The sequence below is a fragment of the Acipenser ruthenus genome, chromosome 9 (genome assembly GCF_902713425.1).
Source record: "Acipenser ruthenus chromosome 9, fAciRut3.2 maternal haplotype, whole genome shotgun sequence".
Classification (NCBI taxonomy): domain Eukaryota; kingdom Metazoa; phylum Chordata; class Actinopteri; order Acipenseriformes; family Acipenseridae; genus Acipenser; species Acipenser ruthenus.
In genome coordinates, this window is record NC_081197.1 from 19,627,134 (window position 1) to 19,645,282 (window position 18,149).

Genomic DNA, 18,149 nt, shown 5'->3' on the forward strand with positions numbered 1-18,149 from the left:
ACATTATGTATGTGCCCAATGAGCTATTGATGTAAAACTTAGACTGTTGCATTTGTGTGCATCAGTATATAACATGATTAAAAAACAAAAATTGGTCATCAGGTTCCCTTGAATCTAGAAACATTTGAAGGCTAATTCAGCAGTTAAGTTTACAGACTGAAAATGAATAAAGCATTCCTGTAGTCTGTATATCCAAAGCCAAGGTGTTTAAAAAATATGTGGTCTTTGAAATTGATATGGCCATCAATTAGAACAAATGTGGATGGAAAACATGTTTTACAGAGAGAATACAAAAGGGTTTACAAAGTGAAATGATGTGGCAAACTCAAAAACTCACAGGATAATCATTTGTGTCAAAAGTTAATGACAAGCTCACTGGCACATTTCGAAGAGTTATTATAAAACAAGCAAATATTAAGTGTGTACCTTAGAGATATATTTTTTTTAATTGGAAGATGGATGACAGCAGCAACGTCTACTTTACAGAAATGCTTAAAACACTACACTTGAATGACTGGCCGAGAATGATATTTTGCCTGTATTGTTATCACTTAAATACTTGGATCTTACCTCACCTTTGAATTACCTTAGGTTGGTTGGCTGATTGCATTACAACTTCTCATGAAATAACTTCTGTTTGCATGTGTTAAAATAACTAGCAGCTAGAATTTGGCCTGGGCTTGTGTCTTTTACAGTGCATACACTGTGAAAACTACCATATAAATACTACACAATATTCTTTTAAACATATGTTAATATACTCTGCCTGAAACTGTACGTGATCTGAAGTGAAACAGAACAATATGATTATAAGACTTGTGTCTTATCATTCTAGACCTAGGTAAGACAATCTAAACAGCATACATGCATACATCTATACATCCATATTAGACCACGAGCTTCCGCAAAGATGCCAAGGTTACAGAGTTAAATACCTTAAAATCAGTTCACATACCTTATCAGTAACGAGATCCAGAACTGGTAAAGAGGTAAACTGAAGTTGTTGTGACACAGATTGCCTACACAGTGTGCTGATCTGCAGGTAATGGATCTTGTCTTTTTCAATTGATGACTGCAGGTCTTCAGCTACTGTATATAGCCTTTTTCTAATTTTAACTTTTTTTCTACAGTTAAAAGGGATCGATGAGCAACTCAGAGGACTCCTCCTCTATCATGTGCTACAAAGTGAATTTAAAATCTAATTTTATGTATAATTTGGAGAAGCCTTTAGGAACACAAATGATAAGACAACAAATCAGAGTTACAGTACTTTTTTTGTGGGCTCGCCTGATAATCCACTGTCACTTCCACTCAGCACTCCAGATAAGATGCGTACTGAGTGTTTTAGGCATTGAAGAAATCTCAATTACACATGACATTTAAATCTAATGCTTAAAGAATACACATAGCAATTTTGCTGCACAGCTTGAGTTTGCATGCTATCAAGCTTCTTGTACTTTGTTAGTTCCCAGCGTCTTAATGGTCTATTGTTAATATACTGCAAGCAGTAGTTGGAGAATGGAAATGGATCATGGTAATGTAGCATTTTACTCACCCAAAATACTCACATAGTGTCTAAATTGGTGAGTAAATTACTCAGTGACCCAACACCTTATCTGGAGCACTGATTCCACTTGTCAGTTGCTAATGGTAAACGATGAAGAATAAAGATGGTGCACATATAGTGTAGTTGACTATGGACAACAGTACATTATGTTAGGCCTGTGACTTCCACCAGAAACTTCAAAACATAATTGTTTTGGTTTTTTTGGATAAAGCAATACAAAGTAAAGTCAAGGTATGCAAATATTTCCCTAAAATATGTTTTTGGGAAAGGAAACACCACAGTAGTAATTATTTTTCTTAATGCTTATGATTTATTTTCCATACTATTTGCATTTGGCAGGAAACAAATGTTCATCTTAAGGACAACAAGCTTAGAGCAATTCTGTTTTCAGTCTTGGACAATGAAACAAAATAAAGTTGAATATCATAAGATCAAAACTGGTTTTCCACGTATCTGTGTCATGGAGCCAACTTTGAATGAATAAAAGTTACTATGAAATGAAAACAAAATAAAAAGCAGCTTTTCATATATTTTTGTTTTACACTACTTAACATAACTTAATATACAAAACTATATGTTCTTAAATTTTAGGTACAATTTCCCTTTTTATAATTATTAGGTATAATTTGTGACTGATTTCTAAATGTCTTCACCCCTAACAGCATTACTCAGCAATAGAAAGGCAAAGAATACACAACCCATTGTCCTCTTGTGTTAATGAAAACTGGTTTAACTAAAGTGTACAGCATAAACTTACAATTCAAACCAATACCTAATAGATGTTACCTACCAAACCTAGGTTTACATCACCCATTTCTTGATGACAAAGATGTTTGTTTTACTTCTAAGTAAAAAAAAAAAAAAGTCCTTCTTTAAGGTATTATATGTTGTATCAGTGGACTTAAATTAGTTTCTGTTCTATTTCTGTTTATATCCTGTAGGTTAGTAGCATACTTAGATGAATATTATATTTCACAGAGCATCAACATAACATGGGATAGAATGGAAACTCCACTATTAAGCACTGGTTTCAAAGCCAGTGCCGAATAGGGGAATTTTCATTCCAACCCACATTATGGTGACACATTGAAATCAACTCCTTCACAATACATGTTTCAATCTGTAAGGATCCAGTAACCAACTCTGATCCTGCTAAAAATGACAGCACTGTTTGCTAATTTAAAACTAGAACGGTATAGATAGTTGTAGTTTTAACTGAACACTGGAAGCAAGCCCAATAAATTCAAGTTAACAATTTTAATTTAGATATGTTTAAGGTATCTATTTTCAGGCCAAATCTTAATACTGGTCATTTTCTAACCCAAACTATAGGGATTTCTAATATGTAGAGCCAGGTTGCTCATTACTCTCATGTTGAAACATTCAGCATGGATGGGTGAATGTGCAGGTGAGACACATTCATTAGGGAGCTAGGCCATTGCATAATTGAGAGACATTCTTTAGATGGCAACAATAAAACAGCAGCATTCTTTACAAGGACAATTGCAAGGTTTAAAGCAAACTGTTGTACTGACACATTTCAAACGTTACAGGATACCTATCAATGCATACTTGATTTTTTTTTTTCGTGGAAGGTCACATAGATTTCCAAATTAAACTAAGCAGCTTAACACGTCTATTCAATGCAGGTTTGTCTTCCCTTTTACAGCAGTCATCGTAGCCCAATCATTAATGAGAAAGATCCTCATTTGCAAGCACAATTGCTGTTCTGCACGGAATGTAAACCTAGAAAATTGAAACAAACACATACAGTAATTAGATACATCATTACCCATTTAGTAGGTACAAAATTGCTAGAACCGCTGTGCATTTTGTTCCAAGCAACTGCACCATGTGATTATCTACAAAATTTGCCACATTTTAAATCTGTAACATTCACAAAACACTGAAACAATCCAAGAGAAAATAGTTAAGTATGTGTATGTATCACAATGATAAAACACCACACATTTAGGCAGGTTTGATGAATAGTACTTCTTAAGAAGCAATTCAAGGTACACCAAAATTTATACTACAAAATGTGACTATATTGGAACAAACTATGTGAAACATCATACTGTACCAAACAATACATGTAGCAGTAAATCTTCAAGTCAAACAAACACTTGTACCATATTAATAACGCCGTGCCATGACATTTATTAAACTGCTGTAATGGTGAAGACATGTATATACTGTGTATTTATTACTTGGATAGTAGCTATATTTACATTGACTTTCTTTGTCGATCAAGATTAGCTCAAGCAAAAAACGTTTGTCACAAACTCAACATGATGTCTCATTTTCAACACCCCGCTGACACGGATGCTCAAACAACTTTTAGGTCAACAAGAAAATGTAAACACATCCAAGAAGACCAAATTTGACTTGGCTTTGGTAAAATCTCATCTAGAGGTCAGACAGCACAGACATCCGGAAGAAATACCTGTGCCCGAGCTTGACACACACCTTGCACATTTTTTTCTCTGTTAAGAAAAAAGATGTCAGTGAGTATTAGTGGTGGCTTGTCATATGAGGCTATGGAGGCTAAGCCTACGTGTAATTTTGTAATTTTCTAATTATTATCTTACTCACTGTCTCCCAAAAGCCATCTATCACCAATATCACCAAATAAAACTGCTGTTTGAACTCTCAAGGTATCGAAAGACAACATCTAACACAGACATTTTGATATCTGAGATGGCTGGATTATTAATTGAATTAAAACCTTTCCTGCACATGTACAGGTGCTCATTCACAGCAGGGGACAACATTGCTATTTGAGATCCATCTATGGCAATTTGTTGATCTAATAAATGGCACAGATTAAAGCATGCAGCACATGTACATTTTTCATTTGAATTGTGATTTTGTGCTATTGAAACTTAGTTAGTTGCACAGTAAATCCAATTCATGCACAGTAAATCCAAGATGGACTTCCAGGTTAATAATGAGCTGACTTTTGCACATTAAAAGGCTTTTTTTAATGGTTTGAAAACCTTTTTAACCTATCTTTGTTAAGTTAAAACTGATTAATAAAACCCATTTAGATTTTTTTCTGTTTAAATATAAAAAATATGTTTGACCTCCCTAAGATTAGTTCTAATTTCTTGGCAATCGGTACTTGATATTAATTCTGAAGAGGATTTGACTGGTCCCTAAATACGCTTCCTTCTGATTAGTCTGCTAAATCGACAGCCAGCTAGCATGCTATGCCCTAAAACAGTGTTGCGATGAAAATTGCTACTTGCAGTTGCTGTCTGGTTGTCACAAGTTTCAGTGAAAATCAGCAATGTCGCAGCCCTGCGAAAGTTTTATGTAACCCAAATTTTAATTTGCGAGGTGCCACGACTGCGATTCAGAGCAAACCGCTTTTATGAAACTGACCCGTTTCCTACTAATTCGTACACTCCTACACACAGCATGCAAACCATCTTTGGTCCCAACTGTACTTTCCTCATCACATTTTTTTAAATTTAAATTAACTTTATGGGTTAACAGCTTTTAAAAGTGAATTTCGCCACCTATATTCAACTAGTTCATATATTCAGCTTTTTAGTCAAACACTGTCAGCAATTAAACTGAATCATATAAATTTAAAATGCTAATCACTTTCCTTGGATGTGTTTTTTATTTATTTTTTATCTCGGCCTCGGCGAGAGTGTTTTTCAGCGCACCGGACTTTAGTAGAGAATACAGCCGACCAGCAGCTCTATAACTGGGGTAGAGAGTGGTTGCGTTGGACCTTAACAACAAAGAGATAGCAGATGAAAAACAAAACAAAACAAAAACCAACAAGAAATATTCAAGTAAACCTCAGTATAGTAGTTGTAGACATCAGTGTGTATTAAAATGCAGTAAACAATTGTGCTTGTGTTGACTATGAGAAACACCCAGCAAGCCTGTCCCAGTGTCCAGCTGATGCACTGAGAGTCTCGAGGCTAGGCATTTATAATTTAAAGGCGCAGAGTGACATTATTGTAGGGAAACAGTAATTTGAAGCATCAAATGTACATATCAATGTGTATACAATCTGTAGGTAAATGGTTTTATTTTTAAATTTGTGTAGTTTTACTTACAGAAAAAAAAAACAATACACATTCAAGCAGAGTATAAAAATAAGTAAATCAGGGGCTCCAGAGTGGCGCATCCAGTAAAAGCACTTGCGTGGAGTGCAGGATGCGCCCTATAGTGTGGACAGTGACGGTTCGAGTCCAGGCTATTCCTTTGCCGACCAAGGACGGGAGCACCCAGGGGGCGGCGCACAATTGGCAGAGCGTCACCCGGGGGGAGGGAGGGTTAGGTCGGCCAGGGTGTCCTCGGCTCACCGCGCACCAGCGACCCCGGTGGTCTGGCCGGGCACCTGCGGGCTTGCCTGTAAGCTGCCCAGGGCTGCGTTGTCCTCTGACACTGTAGCACTGGGTGGCTGCATGGTGAGTCTGCAGTGTGTAAAAAAGCGGGCGCCTAACAGCACACGCTTCGGAGGACAGCGTGTGTTCGTCTTTGCCCCTCCTGAGTCAGCACAGGGGTGGTAGCGGTGAGCTGAGCTAAACAAATTAATTGGATACTACTAAATTGAGGAGAAAACAACAAAAAACTAATTGGTGACTTTTTAAAAATAAATAAATAAATAAAAATAAATGTGCATATCTACAAAAATAAATGAACAATTAATTCAGCAATAATAAGTCCTTCAAGTCAATTTATAGTCTCTATAGCTGAGACATAGGGACTACTTTGTTCTATTTTTATAAAATTAACAAAGTAATTTTATAAGTGCAATAACACACTCCACTGTGTGCAGTAGTTATACAATGACTGCACTTCCTGGGTGGTTGAAGACAAAGCACGCAGGGCGTGCAGTAATTTTATAACTACTGCACACAGTGTTGTGTGGTATTGCTTACTTATATATTCCTCTGTACTGAAACCAAATACAATTTCAAAGCAAGTTCTGTCATCATTAATGCTTAACATAACACTGGCATGCTTTATTATTCATACTTTTTTGTGCTTGAACCTTTAAACATTCTTGGGGTGACTGAAAACTTTATATAACTGTAATCTTTAAATTGCCATAAAGACACAACACTTTGAGAATCGATCTAGAAACTTACAGTAGAAGATATACCTGTTTTTATTCATGGATATTCCCAAAATGTTTCTTTCAAAGGTACACCTGGTGATATGGTTTATGGTTTTGAGGGTGGAATACCCCTAACCTAGTAACTGGAACTGCTAGCAACAAACACTTGGCTTTACATATTACATTATCAACTTCACAAACAAAGATAAAATGCATGTCTGTAAACTTGGTCAAGGTGTTTTATATCTGTCCTGTTTCACAGATGAATAGTTCTTGAAAAGTCCTATGCACAACTGCATGGTCACAATCGATATTCACAAGCAGACAGACGAAGATAAAATAAAAAATGTTTTGCATTTGAAACTATAATAGTCTGTCTTTAGTGTTGGTGATTCCGTCTAGATGTCCTCGTTTTCTGGTGAGAACCCTAGCAGTGATATAAACTGGTGAATACACAACTGCAACTCACACAACCTGTCACTAGATGTCTCTGTAAGATCTTATAATACTTTAATGAAAAATGGCTTGTGGGATCAAATATGTGTATATAAAATGAAAAAACAAACTCTGCATGTTGCACAAAGCTATTATTGTACTGTGAACTGATCTCCCATAAAGAGTGCTATATCACGTTTTTTTCAGGCAATACGATAGCCATTCATGCAAGTGTGCGTTCCAAAGTGAAAGTTGTATTGATATCTGTAATACTGTAATAGTCTTATTTTGAATAAATTAAACCACTCACATGTGGGGTATGAATCATATTAAATAAAAATTCATCAGGGGTTTATCTAGGGCACTGATACAATAACTAGGATGAATCTGAATGAGGAAATTCATAAATTCTGATATAAATGAAAATCTTTCTATGACAATACATACATACACACTGGTCTGGCTTTCACATTATTTCAACTGAAATGTCTCAGATTTACAAAGATAAATGGATCTACTGTATATATTTATAAGAGCGGAATAGTATCCAGGTACATTTCAGACATGTCCTTGTCAAACAACAAATAATACCTTATGATTATTTGGTTTTTATCATAAATCCTAAGAAATCGTTTTGTTTTCTGTATAAGCCTGAAGGACACATTTACCACATGAAAAAATAGTGTTTCAGTCCAATGATCTGAATGTTTCCAGCAGCATGTCGTATCCAAACATAAAACATTACATTGCAGGAAGAACAATACTTGTATACTGATGTGTTAAAGGAAATATTAATTTCACATGCTTAAAAAGTTCTGGGGATTTTGGAATCTGTATCTAAATCTGTTAATTCAGTGCTATAGCCCCAGGTCTTTCTATTGTCAATGCAGGGATCATTTGAGTTCAAACCCATGTTTTGTCAGCCCTTGTAAGCAGTGCTCAGGCCAGGACCAACCATATTAAGTCATGGGTCAATTTTACAGTTAGTAACCTTCTAAAATCCAAGCCATAATTTATGAAAAAATAAAAGGAAACTTTAAATAAAAAAAATAAAAAAAAAACTTTTTATTGAGGCTTTCAAACATGATACTCAATTAGAAATAGAGTTGGGGATTGAATCTCTCATTATGTTTACATGCAAGATTACATTACCGAACGAAGGTTTGAAAGTTCAATAGTACTAACAGGTACTAGTTTATATTTGATTGAAAAACCTATTGTTTTACAGGTAATCCATATACATGGAATAAAACATTCATATGCAGTTTAAAAATATGTTACATAGAACAGTAATCATGTTTTTATCATTTAAATAAAAATACATGTTGTTTATGTACACATAAATGATGCTGCTTGCAAAATTATTATTATTATTTATTTCTTAGCATCCGGGGCGACTTACAATTGTTACAAGATATCATATTATTTTTACATACAATTACCCATTTATACAGTTGGGTTTTTACTGGAGCAATCTAGGTAAAGTACCTTGCTCAAGGGTACAGCAGCACTGTCCCCCACCTGGGACTGAACCCATGACCCTCCGGTCAAGTGTCCAGAGCCCTAACCACTACTCCACACTGCCGCCCTGATATATACAGTAAGCTTGCATTGCAGCAGCACCAACTGCAGCGGACTTAGGCAAAACAAAGCTTTATTTAACAGACACCGTTCCAAGCAGGTTCTCAGTCACAGTCACATTTTAATACTATAATAGGACTACTACTACGACTACTACTAATAATAATAATATGAACTTACGCTTGTCAGTGATCCCTGAGGTTGTATCTCCACGATATATCAAGAGCCGCTTGTATAGTTTGCATTCAACATTTTTTGGGTCGTCTGGACATTTAACAAAAAAATGCCAAACAACAGAGGGTTTGAGACATTTCTTGCAATATAGCTTATGCCATAATTCAATGCTTTGCTGTCGATACAGTGAATGAAGAAATTCAAGTTCTGCCTCTAGATAACATGAGCTGGAGGGCAGGGGGAACGGGGGACGGACGGTGCTCAGTTTTCAAAATAAAAATGTTAGCGTATGTTTCATACTTATTCTACCATAACACTTCTCTTACAATGTCTTGTACATATTTTACAGAAGCAATACAGCTATACGTGCCCCCCAGTGCTTTGGCATAATATACCCTGCTCCAATGCATATGGCGATGCCATAGAGTTGTTACGTATAATGATTTGGTAGTGGATTTTGTTTTTAAGTAATATGCATTATGCAAATCAAAAGATCGAATTTTGCACGTGAGTGACATTTAATGTGTGATTTATAGTATTCACACATTACACTATGTAACACAGTTTTTGTTCCTGGGTAGTAAGTGTTATTTCCTAATTGCTTATGCCTCAAAAGTATAGAAAATGGCTATTATTTCCCACAAACTTTGCTTTTGTGACCAGGACAGTGATATTTTGAAATGTACCTATTTCCAATGAGAAAATGGGTGAATTTGTGTCTTTTCGTTCACATAAAGTCAGAAAAAAACAACATATGAATCCAAATTAACATGTATTTATACTAAAGTAATACAAAAATGATTACAAAAGATTTAGAAGTGAGTAGTTTTTCGAGATTTACGATTATACTGTAAATCACTTTCACAAATCAGCCCCCAAATGTAGTCTCCCATCATGTTCTCGTTATACTGTCCTTGGTAGCGGCGTTCAAAGTCCAGTATATCCTGGTGGAAGCGCTCGCCTTGCTCCTCCGAGTACGCTCCCATGTTCTCCTTGAATTTATCAAGATGAGCATCAAGGATATGGACTTTGAGGGACATCCTACAGCCCATTGTGCCGTAGTTCTTCACCAGAGTCTCAACCAGTTCCACATAGTTTTCAGCCTTGTGATTGCCCAGGAAGCCCCGAACCACTGCGACAAAGCTGTTCCAAGCCGCTTTCTCCTTACTAGTGAGCTTCTTGGGGAATTCATTGCACTCCAGGATCTTCTTTATCTGTGGTCCGACGAAGACACCGGCTTTGACCTTTGCCTCAGACAGCTTAGGGAAGAAGTCTTGAAGGTACTTGAAGGCTGCCGACTCCTTATCTAGAGCTCTGACAAATTGTTTCATAAGGCCCAATTTGATGTGCAGTGGTGGCATCAGTACCTTCCGGGGGTCCCAGTCGTACTCATCATACTTCAAGGCGTCCAGCAAGGTCTTGATGCTGTTGTAATCCTCTTTGAGGTGCACCGAGTGAGCCAGGGGAAGAGACGGGTACTTGTTACCATTATGGAGCAGCACGGCTTTGAGGCTCCTGGATGAGCTGTCAGTGAAGGACAATATAACGAGAGAGACTACATTTGGGAGACTACATTTGGGGACTGATTCGTGAAAGTGATTTACAGTATATTCGTAAATCTCGAAAAACTACTCACTTCTAAATCTTTTGTAGTCATTTTTGTATTACTTTAGTACAAATACATGTTAATTTGGATTCATATGTTGTTTTTTTCTGACTTTATGTGAACGAAAAGACACAAATTCGCCCGTTTTCTCATTGGAAATAGGTAAATTTCAAAATATCACTGTCCTGGTCACAAAAGCTAAGTTTGTGGGGAATAATAGCCATTTTCTATACTTTGAGGCATAAGCTGGCAATTAGGAAATAACACTTACTACCCAAGAACAAAAAAATAAAATAAAAATTGTTACACGGTGATATTATTGTTCTATGTATATAAGGTTAAACTGACTAATCCAAAAAGTCTTGCTCATTCACACTCGGTAAAGACATCATCAGTAAAACCCCGTTGTTGGAGTGAAGACTGAAGCTTTCAGCTGCAAAGCAGAGGACTGCTAAGTATTAAAAAGCTACTTGGACTTGCATTTGAGCCATTGTGAAAGAAAGCAGCAGGCAGAAGGAAAATCAGCAATACGAGTAGGAAAGTAGGATTGAGTTGGATAAGTAGGTAATCTCAGTTTCCTTTCAAATGCATGAAGCATGGCTACACCAGTAAGGGATAAGCACCGTGGCTTTAAGCAGAATCAGCTTTGCAATCTTTTCTTCTTTTGATGGTCTACTATGTCCACAAAAAACATTCCTTTGGTAAAGACAATATTGCCTTTAGAAAAACTGAGATACTGGAAAGAGATTCTGGAAAGCAGGGTGGAGTCCAGGTCATTCACAATAATGCCTGCAAAAAGCAAAGGGTCACTAAGTAATCTACAGTAATCTTTGGATTAACTAGTTTGGGCTGCCTGAATTCGCTTGGGCTGCCAAACTCTCATCAAATCCCACAACACAATAATTGTGATAATGCACATTGTTACTTATTCCACTGAAAACATAATCCAGGAACATCTCTGGAAGCATCTAGACAAAAATCCAATTGTAACCTTAAATCGACAATTTTACCCTTAGTCACAAAACTGCTATTCAGTCGCAGAAAGGATGAATGAAATATTCTTTCTTTATAGAATAAAATGCTCTTCAAAATGTGGATTTTACCTCAGCATTTAGCAGTGGAAGAATTTACAACCTGCAGTGAAACATACACAAATTGACACTGATTGATTTCAAGACTGAATGTACATGAAAATGAAAAGAACATTTATAAAACAATCTTAATTGTTTTTTTTTTTTTATAGTTTTGCAGTTGTGGAAATATTTATAAATATGCTGTTTAGTATTGATGGTGCAGTTCTTAAAACAGCTGTTATTTATCTCATACAGTCAGCACTCGGTTATCCGTTACCCAGATACACGTCAGTCGCGTTTTACCGCCCTTGTATTAAGAATAAAATCAATCACCATTATATATACGTAACAAATTAATGCATTTACCCTTCACATGCGATTTCCGACTCTGTCACCAGTTTTCTGATACAAAGCCCATCTCTTCAATTGTACAATGTACTTGTTTATCCATCACAGCCCACGTTTTTTTTTTCTTTATTGTGCAGTTACACAGCACTTCCTACCATTTTCACATGATGAAAATGCAGCTAAAACAAAGCGAACGAGACAAGCTGTGATAATGTAAAAAGTTAATCATTAAACAGTTTTAGATACTGTGATGATTTTATTTTTTTAAAATCTGTGCTCTTTAGTTATTTTTGTGCATTTTCATTCACAAGTGAACTCTGACATTATGGCCTTATCGAGCACTATATTCTGCAATTTTGAATACTGACTTGGGATACTGTTTTAATTCTGGAAACTTTTTTTTTTTAATCTTTTGCTAAATTGCATTGTCTTTTACATTTTACGCAGTTCTGTGCATGGTTACATTTTGATTTCATTTTGCTCTTGGGTCGTTAATGGGGAATTTTTCACACTGCTACAATACGTACCGGATTTAAAGGTATGTACTGGATTACAGCTCACGTGTCCACAGTCGTCTCTTTTGGCAACTGATATTATCAGAATGATATAGTTCTGAATTAAAATACTACTTCTGTTGAAAATAAAGTAATGAACCAAGAAAACCAACTACAGTACATCTAAATGGAAGTCTACTTATTTTAAAACACAGTCCTTTCACTATGTATTTTTCAAATTGTATCTTTATTGTGTTCCCTGAAAAACAGACAAGAGTTGGAAAGGGCCAAAATGAAATAATAAGATATGTGTCACACTCGTTTAACTGTCACTGAAGTCAAAATTGTATAGGGTCGGATATTTCAGTTCTAACTGTGTTATTTCTCGGCTTTAAGAATAAAAAAATGCTTTTTGAAATGATGTTCCTCTTCTGCATAAAAACCCTATCTATTTTTAATAGCCAGCTTCCTAATTGTGAATCCAGCTTGAAGGGATGCAACTAATGTCATGACCCCTATAATATCAATTATGCATGCCAGACCTACATTTCCATGTTAAATAGACTATACAATCCTTCTGGTAATGGATTGATTTCCTTCCAGAGACTCATCCCATTTGTGATGAGTCTATGGATAGAAAACAGCAGGCATACTATCAACAGAAAAAAATAACTTGAAAAATATACATGATAAACTGACTATTCCAATAATTACATTTTTGAAACCTAGATCTAATTTTCAAGCCTTGAGATGATGGAAAATTGAATATTAAAAAAAAAAAAAAAAAAAAAAAACTTAATTCTTTTGATGTTTTTGCTGTGCTTTTTTGTCAAAATTGTTTAAGGCAATATTCTTTATTAAAATGGAACCCAGAGCTCATCTAAAAGATCTAAGACCTTAATAATTATTCTATAGTCGTACTCATTTAATTGAAATTAAAGTTACTTGGAATACCTTTTATAACTCAATTATTTGCACAGAACACAAAATTACATACAGTTTCTTAGGATCAGCAAGAAACTATGCAATGGTCTAAAATAATTAACATGTTAGCCATCATCATTGTTCAAGCTAAGGGGAAGCCTTATGAGCTTCCAAATTGATCAATAAGAAGGTCCACTCATTTGCAAAATTACTAAATTAAATGAGCTGTGTCTTGTATATTTTAGCCACTGTGACAGAAAAATAGTGACAGCTTTGTTTACATACTCAGCCCAAAGCATTTGCTGTGAGCACCAAGCATGCCAGCATTTACAACACAAACAAATATATGTGACTTGTCACTCCATACTTCACAATTCGAAATTTACAGCCTGAATGTTCTATTTTTGTATTTACTGTCAAGTTACACCAGATCATTCTTTCTTAAATTAAATATTTCTTATTAAATAGTTATTGAAATATGACACTTTCTTAATGAAACATTACAATGGCACCTCTTGCTGTTTGAGTTGGGATGCCCATGGTTAGTTTTTTTTTCCTGTTGGACTTTTTCTTGCTCTTTAACTTATTAAAGTTCCGTGGAACTCCATGCCTGAATTTGTAGACCAAAGAAACCTCTTAGGAGGAGGTAGGGTACAATGGAGGTGGTAATTACTGAGAGGACAGTATTAGCAGTGTTGTGGTAAGTACACATAGCTGGTTTCACAGATCCCGATTAGCACTAATCTCACACTACTTTACCTAAAGTAAAATTGGATAGTCCAAGATTAGTGCTAATTGTGGTCTGTGAAACCAGCTGTTAAATTTGTAATGCTGGGCCAATGTAATTCTCTCTAGTACTCTGCCCTCCAGACTGAAGCAGGTTTTAATACAATTGCTTTTCCAGGCAGAGACGGTCTGTTTTTAATTTGTTTCCCTTTACATGTTTGGCAAAGGCTATGAACTGCTGACACCATGTAGTTGACACATTCCTTAAATGAATAAATAAATACATAAATAAATACCACAGTAACTGTTCGGTAACCTGTGGCACACTGTGGTGGCAGTTAACACACCTACCAGGGATCTTTTCCATGGGACCCACTATAGTGGCAATGAGCTTTTCTAATGTCCAACTGGTAGTTACCTTTCTTTACTCTAGTAGTAAAATGAAATGAGTCATGGAATTTAGGTACCGCTTCTGGCAAGAAGGCTGGATTTGGTCAGAAAGATTTAATCTTTATCTTTGAGGATCTATATGTATGGTCTGACAATCACAAGGGCTTGTCTGCAGCTTGCTGATTTTTCTGCAGAGGTTATTCTGGGCAACAATGCAATTTTGACTATCATGTGTTTAAGCTGAAGTTCTTACTGATTCAAAGACGGTAGTGTTAGACTGCATAGGGCCTAATGAGGGGCACTTTACGTATCCCAATGGAAATTTATAATTTCTAGACATTTCTCAAAAACAAATAATTAATGGAAAAATCTTTTGTAGCAAAAGTTTTGCTTTTGTGGATAAATAAACTTACAAGAAATAGATGTCAACATTTATTTATTTCAGCATTTTTTTTGCAAAACTCCAAACATGCTAATTCAAAAGTATTCATACCCTTCGATGCCATGATAGTATTGTCTACAAGGTGTTAGAAATTTCAATATGATCATGCAGAACCTAATTCTAGAAAGGTCTACAAAACTAGGTTTAAAGTGCAAGTGGACGTTCCAACACGGCAACAATCCAAAGCACACATCAAAATCTACTTCAGAATGGTTACAGAAGAATAGAATCAAGGTTCTGGAATGGCCTAGTCAAAGTCCCGATCTAAATCCAAAAGAGAATCTTTGGTATGAGTTGAAGAAGGCTGTGCACAAGAGAAGTCCTCGGAATTTGAATGAACTTGAACAATTTTGCATTGAAGAATGGTCAAAAATCACGAATCAAGAATCATGCCAAAAGCTCATTGACAAATATCCTAATCGTTTAAAAGAGGTTACTATTCCTAAAGGTGCCTCAACTAGCTATTAATGTCATTTTCTTTGAATACTTTTGAATTAGCATTGCTGAAATAAATAATTGTAGACATCTATTTCTTGTAATTTTTTTTCCTCATCTACAAAATTATATATATATATAAGTCAAAAGTCTTAGACATGTTGTATTTTTCTACTCTGGTACATTATGAGCATCAACAACTTACTCAAACCCTCCATCAGTGTTTTCTACTATTATAACAACCTTGACTTGCATAAAGAAGGAAAAACATTGAGTGAAATAGCTCGCATCACTTGATTTTCAAGGTGTGGTATCCAAAGTATAATCAACAGGTACAGATAATATCCTTAAGGAATAGAAAGACAAGTGCTGAACTGACAACAGAACTGGCAGAAGGCACAGGTGTCACTGTCCATCAAATCAACAGTACGAAGGTCACTCTTAAAATCAGGACTTAAAGGATGTGTTGCAGTAAGAATACCTCTGTTAAGAAAGGGGAACAAGACTAAAAGGCTAAAATATGCACAAGAACACAGAAATTGGACTATGGAACAATGGTCAAAGGTGCTTTGGACTGTTGATGGATGGACAACAACTGGACCTGACGCGCCTGACGCGCACTTAATGCACTCATGAAGCCTCCATTTGAGCCCATGCTTTCAGCCGAGCTGAAATTTGTATCGCCCAAATTGGCTTTATTGCTTGCTATAACCTCCGCAAAGCAGGTGAGTGAGATGCAGGCACATTCTTCATAGCAAGGCCAGGACAAAGGTTACACTGTACCAATCCTGCCTTTTTGCTGAAGACAGTCTCGGCATTCCATCTCAACCCGTCTGTGGAATTGGAGGCTTTCCATTTACCTCCTTTCGTCTGACAGAGAGTAACAGCTCCATATGCTCTGGCCAAAGCGGGTCCTGGCATACTACGTTGACAGGACGAAAAGTTGGAGGCAGTCCAAACAATTTTTTGTCTTCTATGTCGCTAAATCCAATGGTCAAGCCCTGTCTAGGCTGTCCAAATGGATAGCAGACAGTTTCAAATTTGAAAATGCTGATTGCCATCATATTCATTTGACTAAGCTTAAACTGTCCAAGATTTACCCTGAAACTGACCCAACATGTGACAGATGTAAACAAGCCCCTGCCACGCTTTTACATATGTTTTGGTCCTGCCCCTGGCTGAACTCTTATTGGTCCTCTATTTTTGACACTATTTCACACATTTTGCAGTTGCACATTGACTCCCTACCGCTTACTGCTTTGTTTGGTGTGGTACCTATCTGTTTGCCCAAATAAAATCAGACATGTTAAAAACCTACTCTCGTCCAATTTCAGCTCTTGCACAAGACGGTGGTACTCCCCTAGGTTTTCCCATTGCTCGTTTATAGGGTGAATCCACATTATTTTCTTTCTTTCTCATCTTCTTCAGAGCAATAACCATGGGGCAGCCTGCACCCGATCCATATTGCCTTCAGATTATATCCAAATTTAGCAGGACGGGGTGGTGATCGCTGTGTTTTTCCTCCAAAAATCGATTCTGTTTCTATTTATTTTTGTTACGCTCAAGTATGAAAGGTAGTATTCAATTCCATAGGTTCGATTTTTTTACCCTAGAAAACGCAGCAAATAAACACTATAGTGTGAATAGCCTTTAACCCTGGTTCCCTGAAATAGAAATATAACCACTAACCTTCAAGGTCGCTGCGTCTATGATTGCAGCAGGCTTGAAGGAAAAATTACACTGAGATCTGTGAGCATAGTACCTGTATGCCCTCGGGGGTGGGCCATGACTGTGTCACAGGCTCTGCGAGCAGCTTATATATATATATATATATATATATATATATATATATATATATATATATATATCTTATTGAGGTTTTGGGTCTCTACAAGGTAAATGCTAGTGATGAGCGATTATCACTTTTACAAGTCGATTCGATTATCGATTAGAGATTTGAAAATAATCCAGATGATGATTATTTTAACAGTATCATTCTTAGGTGAAAAAAACACTGTCATGTTTTATTTTTTAATTTCTAATTAAACTACAGTAAAACTTCAATAACTTTTTTCAAACAGATCCCAGAGTGAGAGCAGCTTCAGTGGTTGCCTCACATGAACCGCTGGAATCGAAAGTGGTTGGAATGCGACGTGAAGGTGACAGTGAAGTTTTATAGTATAATAATCAACAGAAATTGTGCAGTTCATTAATATTTCAAAGTCGGTTTTGGTGTTTAATTGAATAATCGGAAATGAACTGTATTTTAGATGAATCGCTCATCACTAGTAAATACAGTAATGGTTACATTTTTATTTCAGGGAACCAGGGTTATGATAATAACATTCTGGCTTTAGTTGAAATGTTTAATATTTATTTCATCCATTAGCATCTTGACCACAAACAATGGCTTTAGTCTTAATATCTTTGAGCCTTAATATGAAAATTATTTCAAGTACTGTTCTGATTTATTATTTATCATACAAACTTAATCTGCATTACATTACAAAAAAATGAGTCACTAACTCAATATACTTTTTGGCAGTTACTGTTGCTAAGCAAATCCCTGCAATGGGATATAATTGCATTTCTTAAGAGAAAAAGGGTCAGGTATAATAGGTCATCCAAACTGAGTAAGAGCTTACAACATAGCTAAATGTCTCAAGTCAATAGGAAATGATATGTTTGCATTGATTTATTCAAATTAAAATCCAAGGTGTTGTGAGTTTAAAACATTAGCTAACAGGAAGCTCTTTAGAACATATTTATAGTTAGTGTAATTTGTAATTAGGCAGATGTCAAATGTTGATTAGTATTACTCAAGAAAATGCAGATGAGAAAAGAGATAAGAACGAATGTTTCTGATTT

At 36.0% G+C, this 18,149-nt stretch overlaps 1 protein-coding gene across 1 annotated transcript in view; it reads right to left on the reverse strand.

Moving 5' to 3' along the window:
- Nucleotides 1–1,849: 1,849 nt before the first annotated feature.
- Nucleotides 1,850–18,149, reverse strand: part of LOC117407251 (1,4-alpha-glucan-branching enzyme-like) — a 267,703-nt gene continuing 251,403 nt past the window's right edge. Inside the window, exon 16 of the mRNA XM_059029676.1 lies at nt 1,850–3,313. Within this exon, the coding sequence (XP_058885659.1) occupies nt 3,257–3,313 (57 nt within the window). The 3' untranslated portion in view covers nt 1,850–3,256. The remainder of the gene's footprint in view (nt 3,314–18,149) is intronic.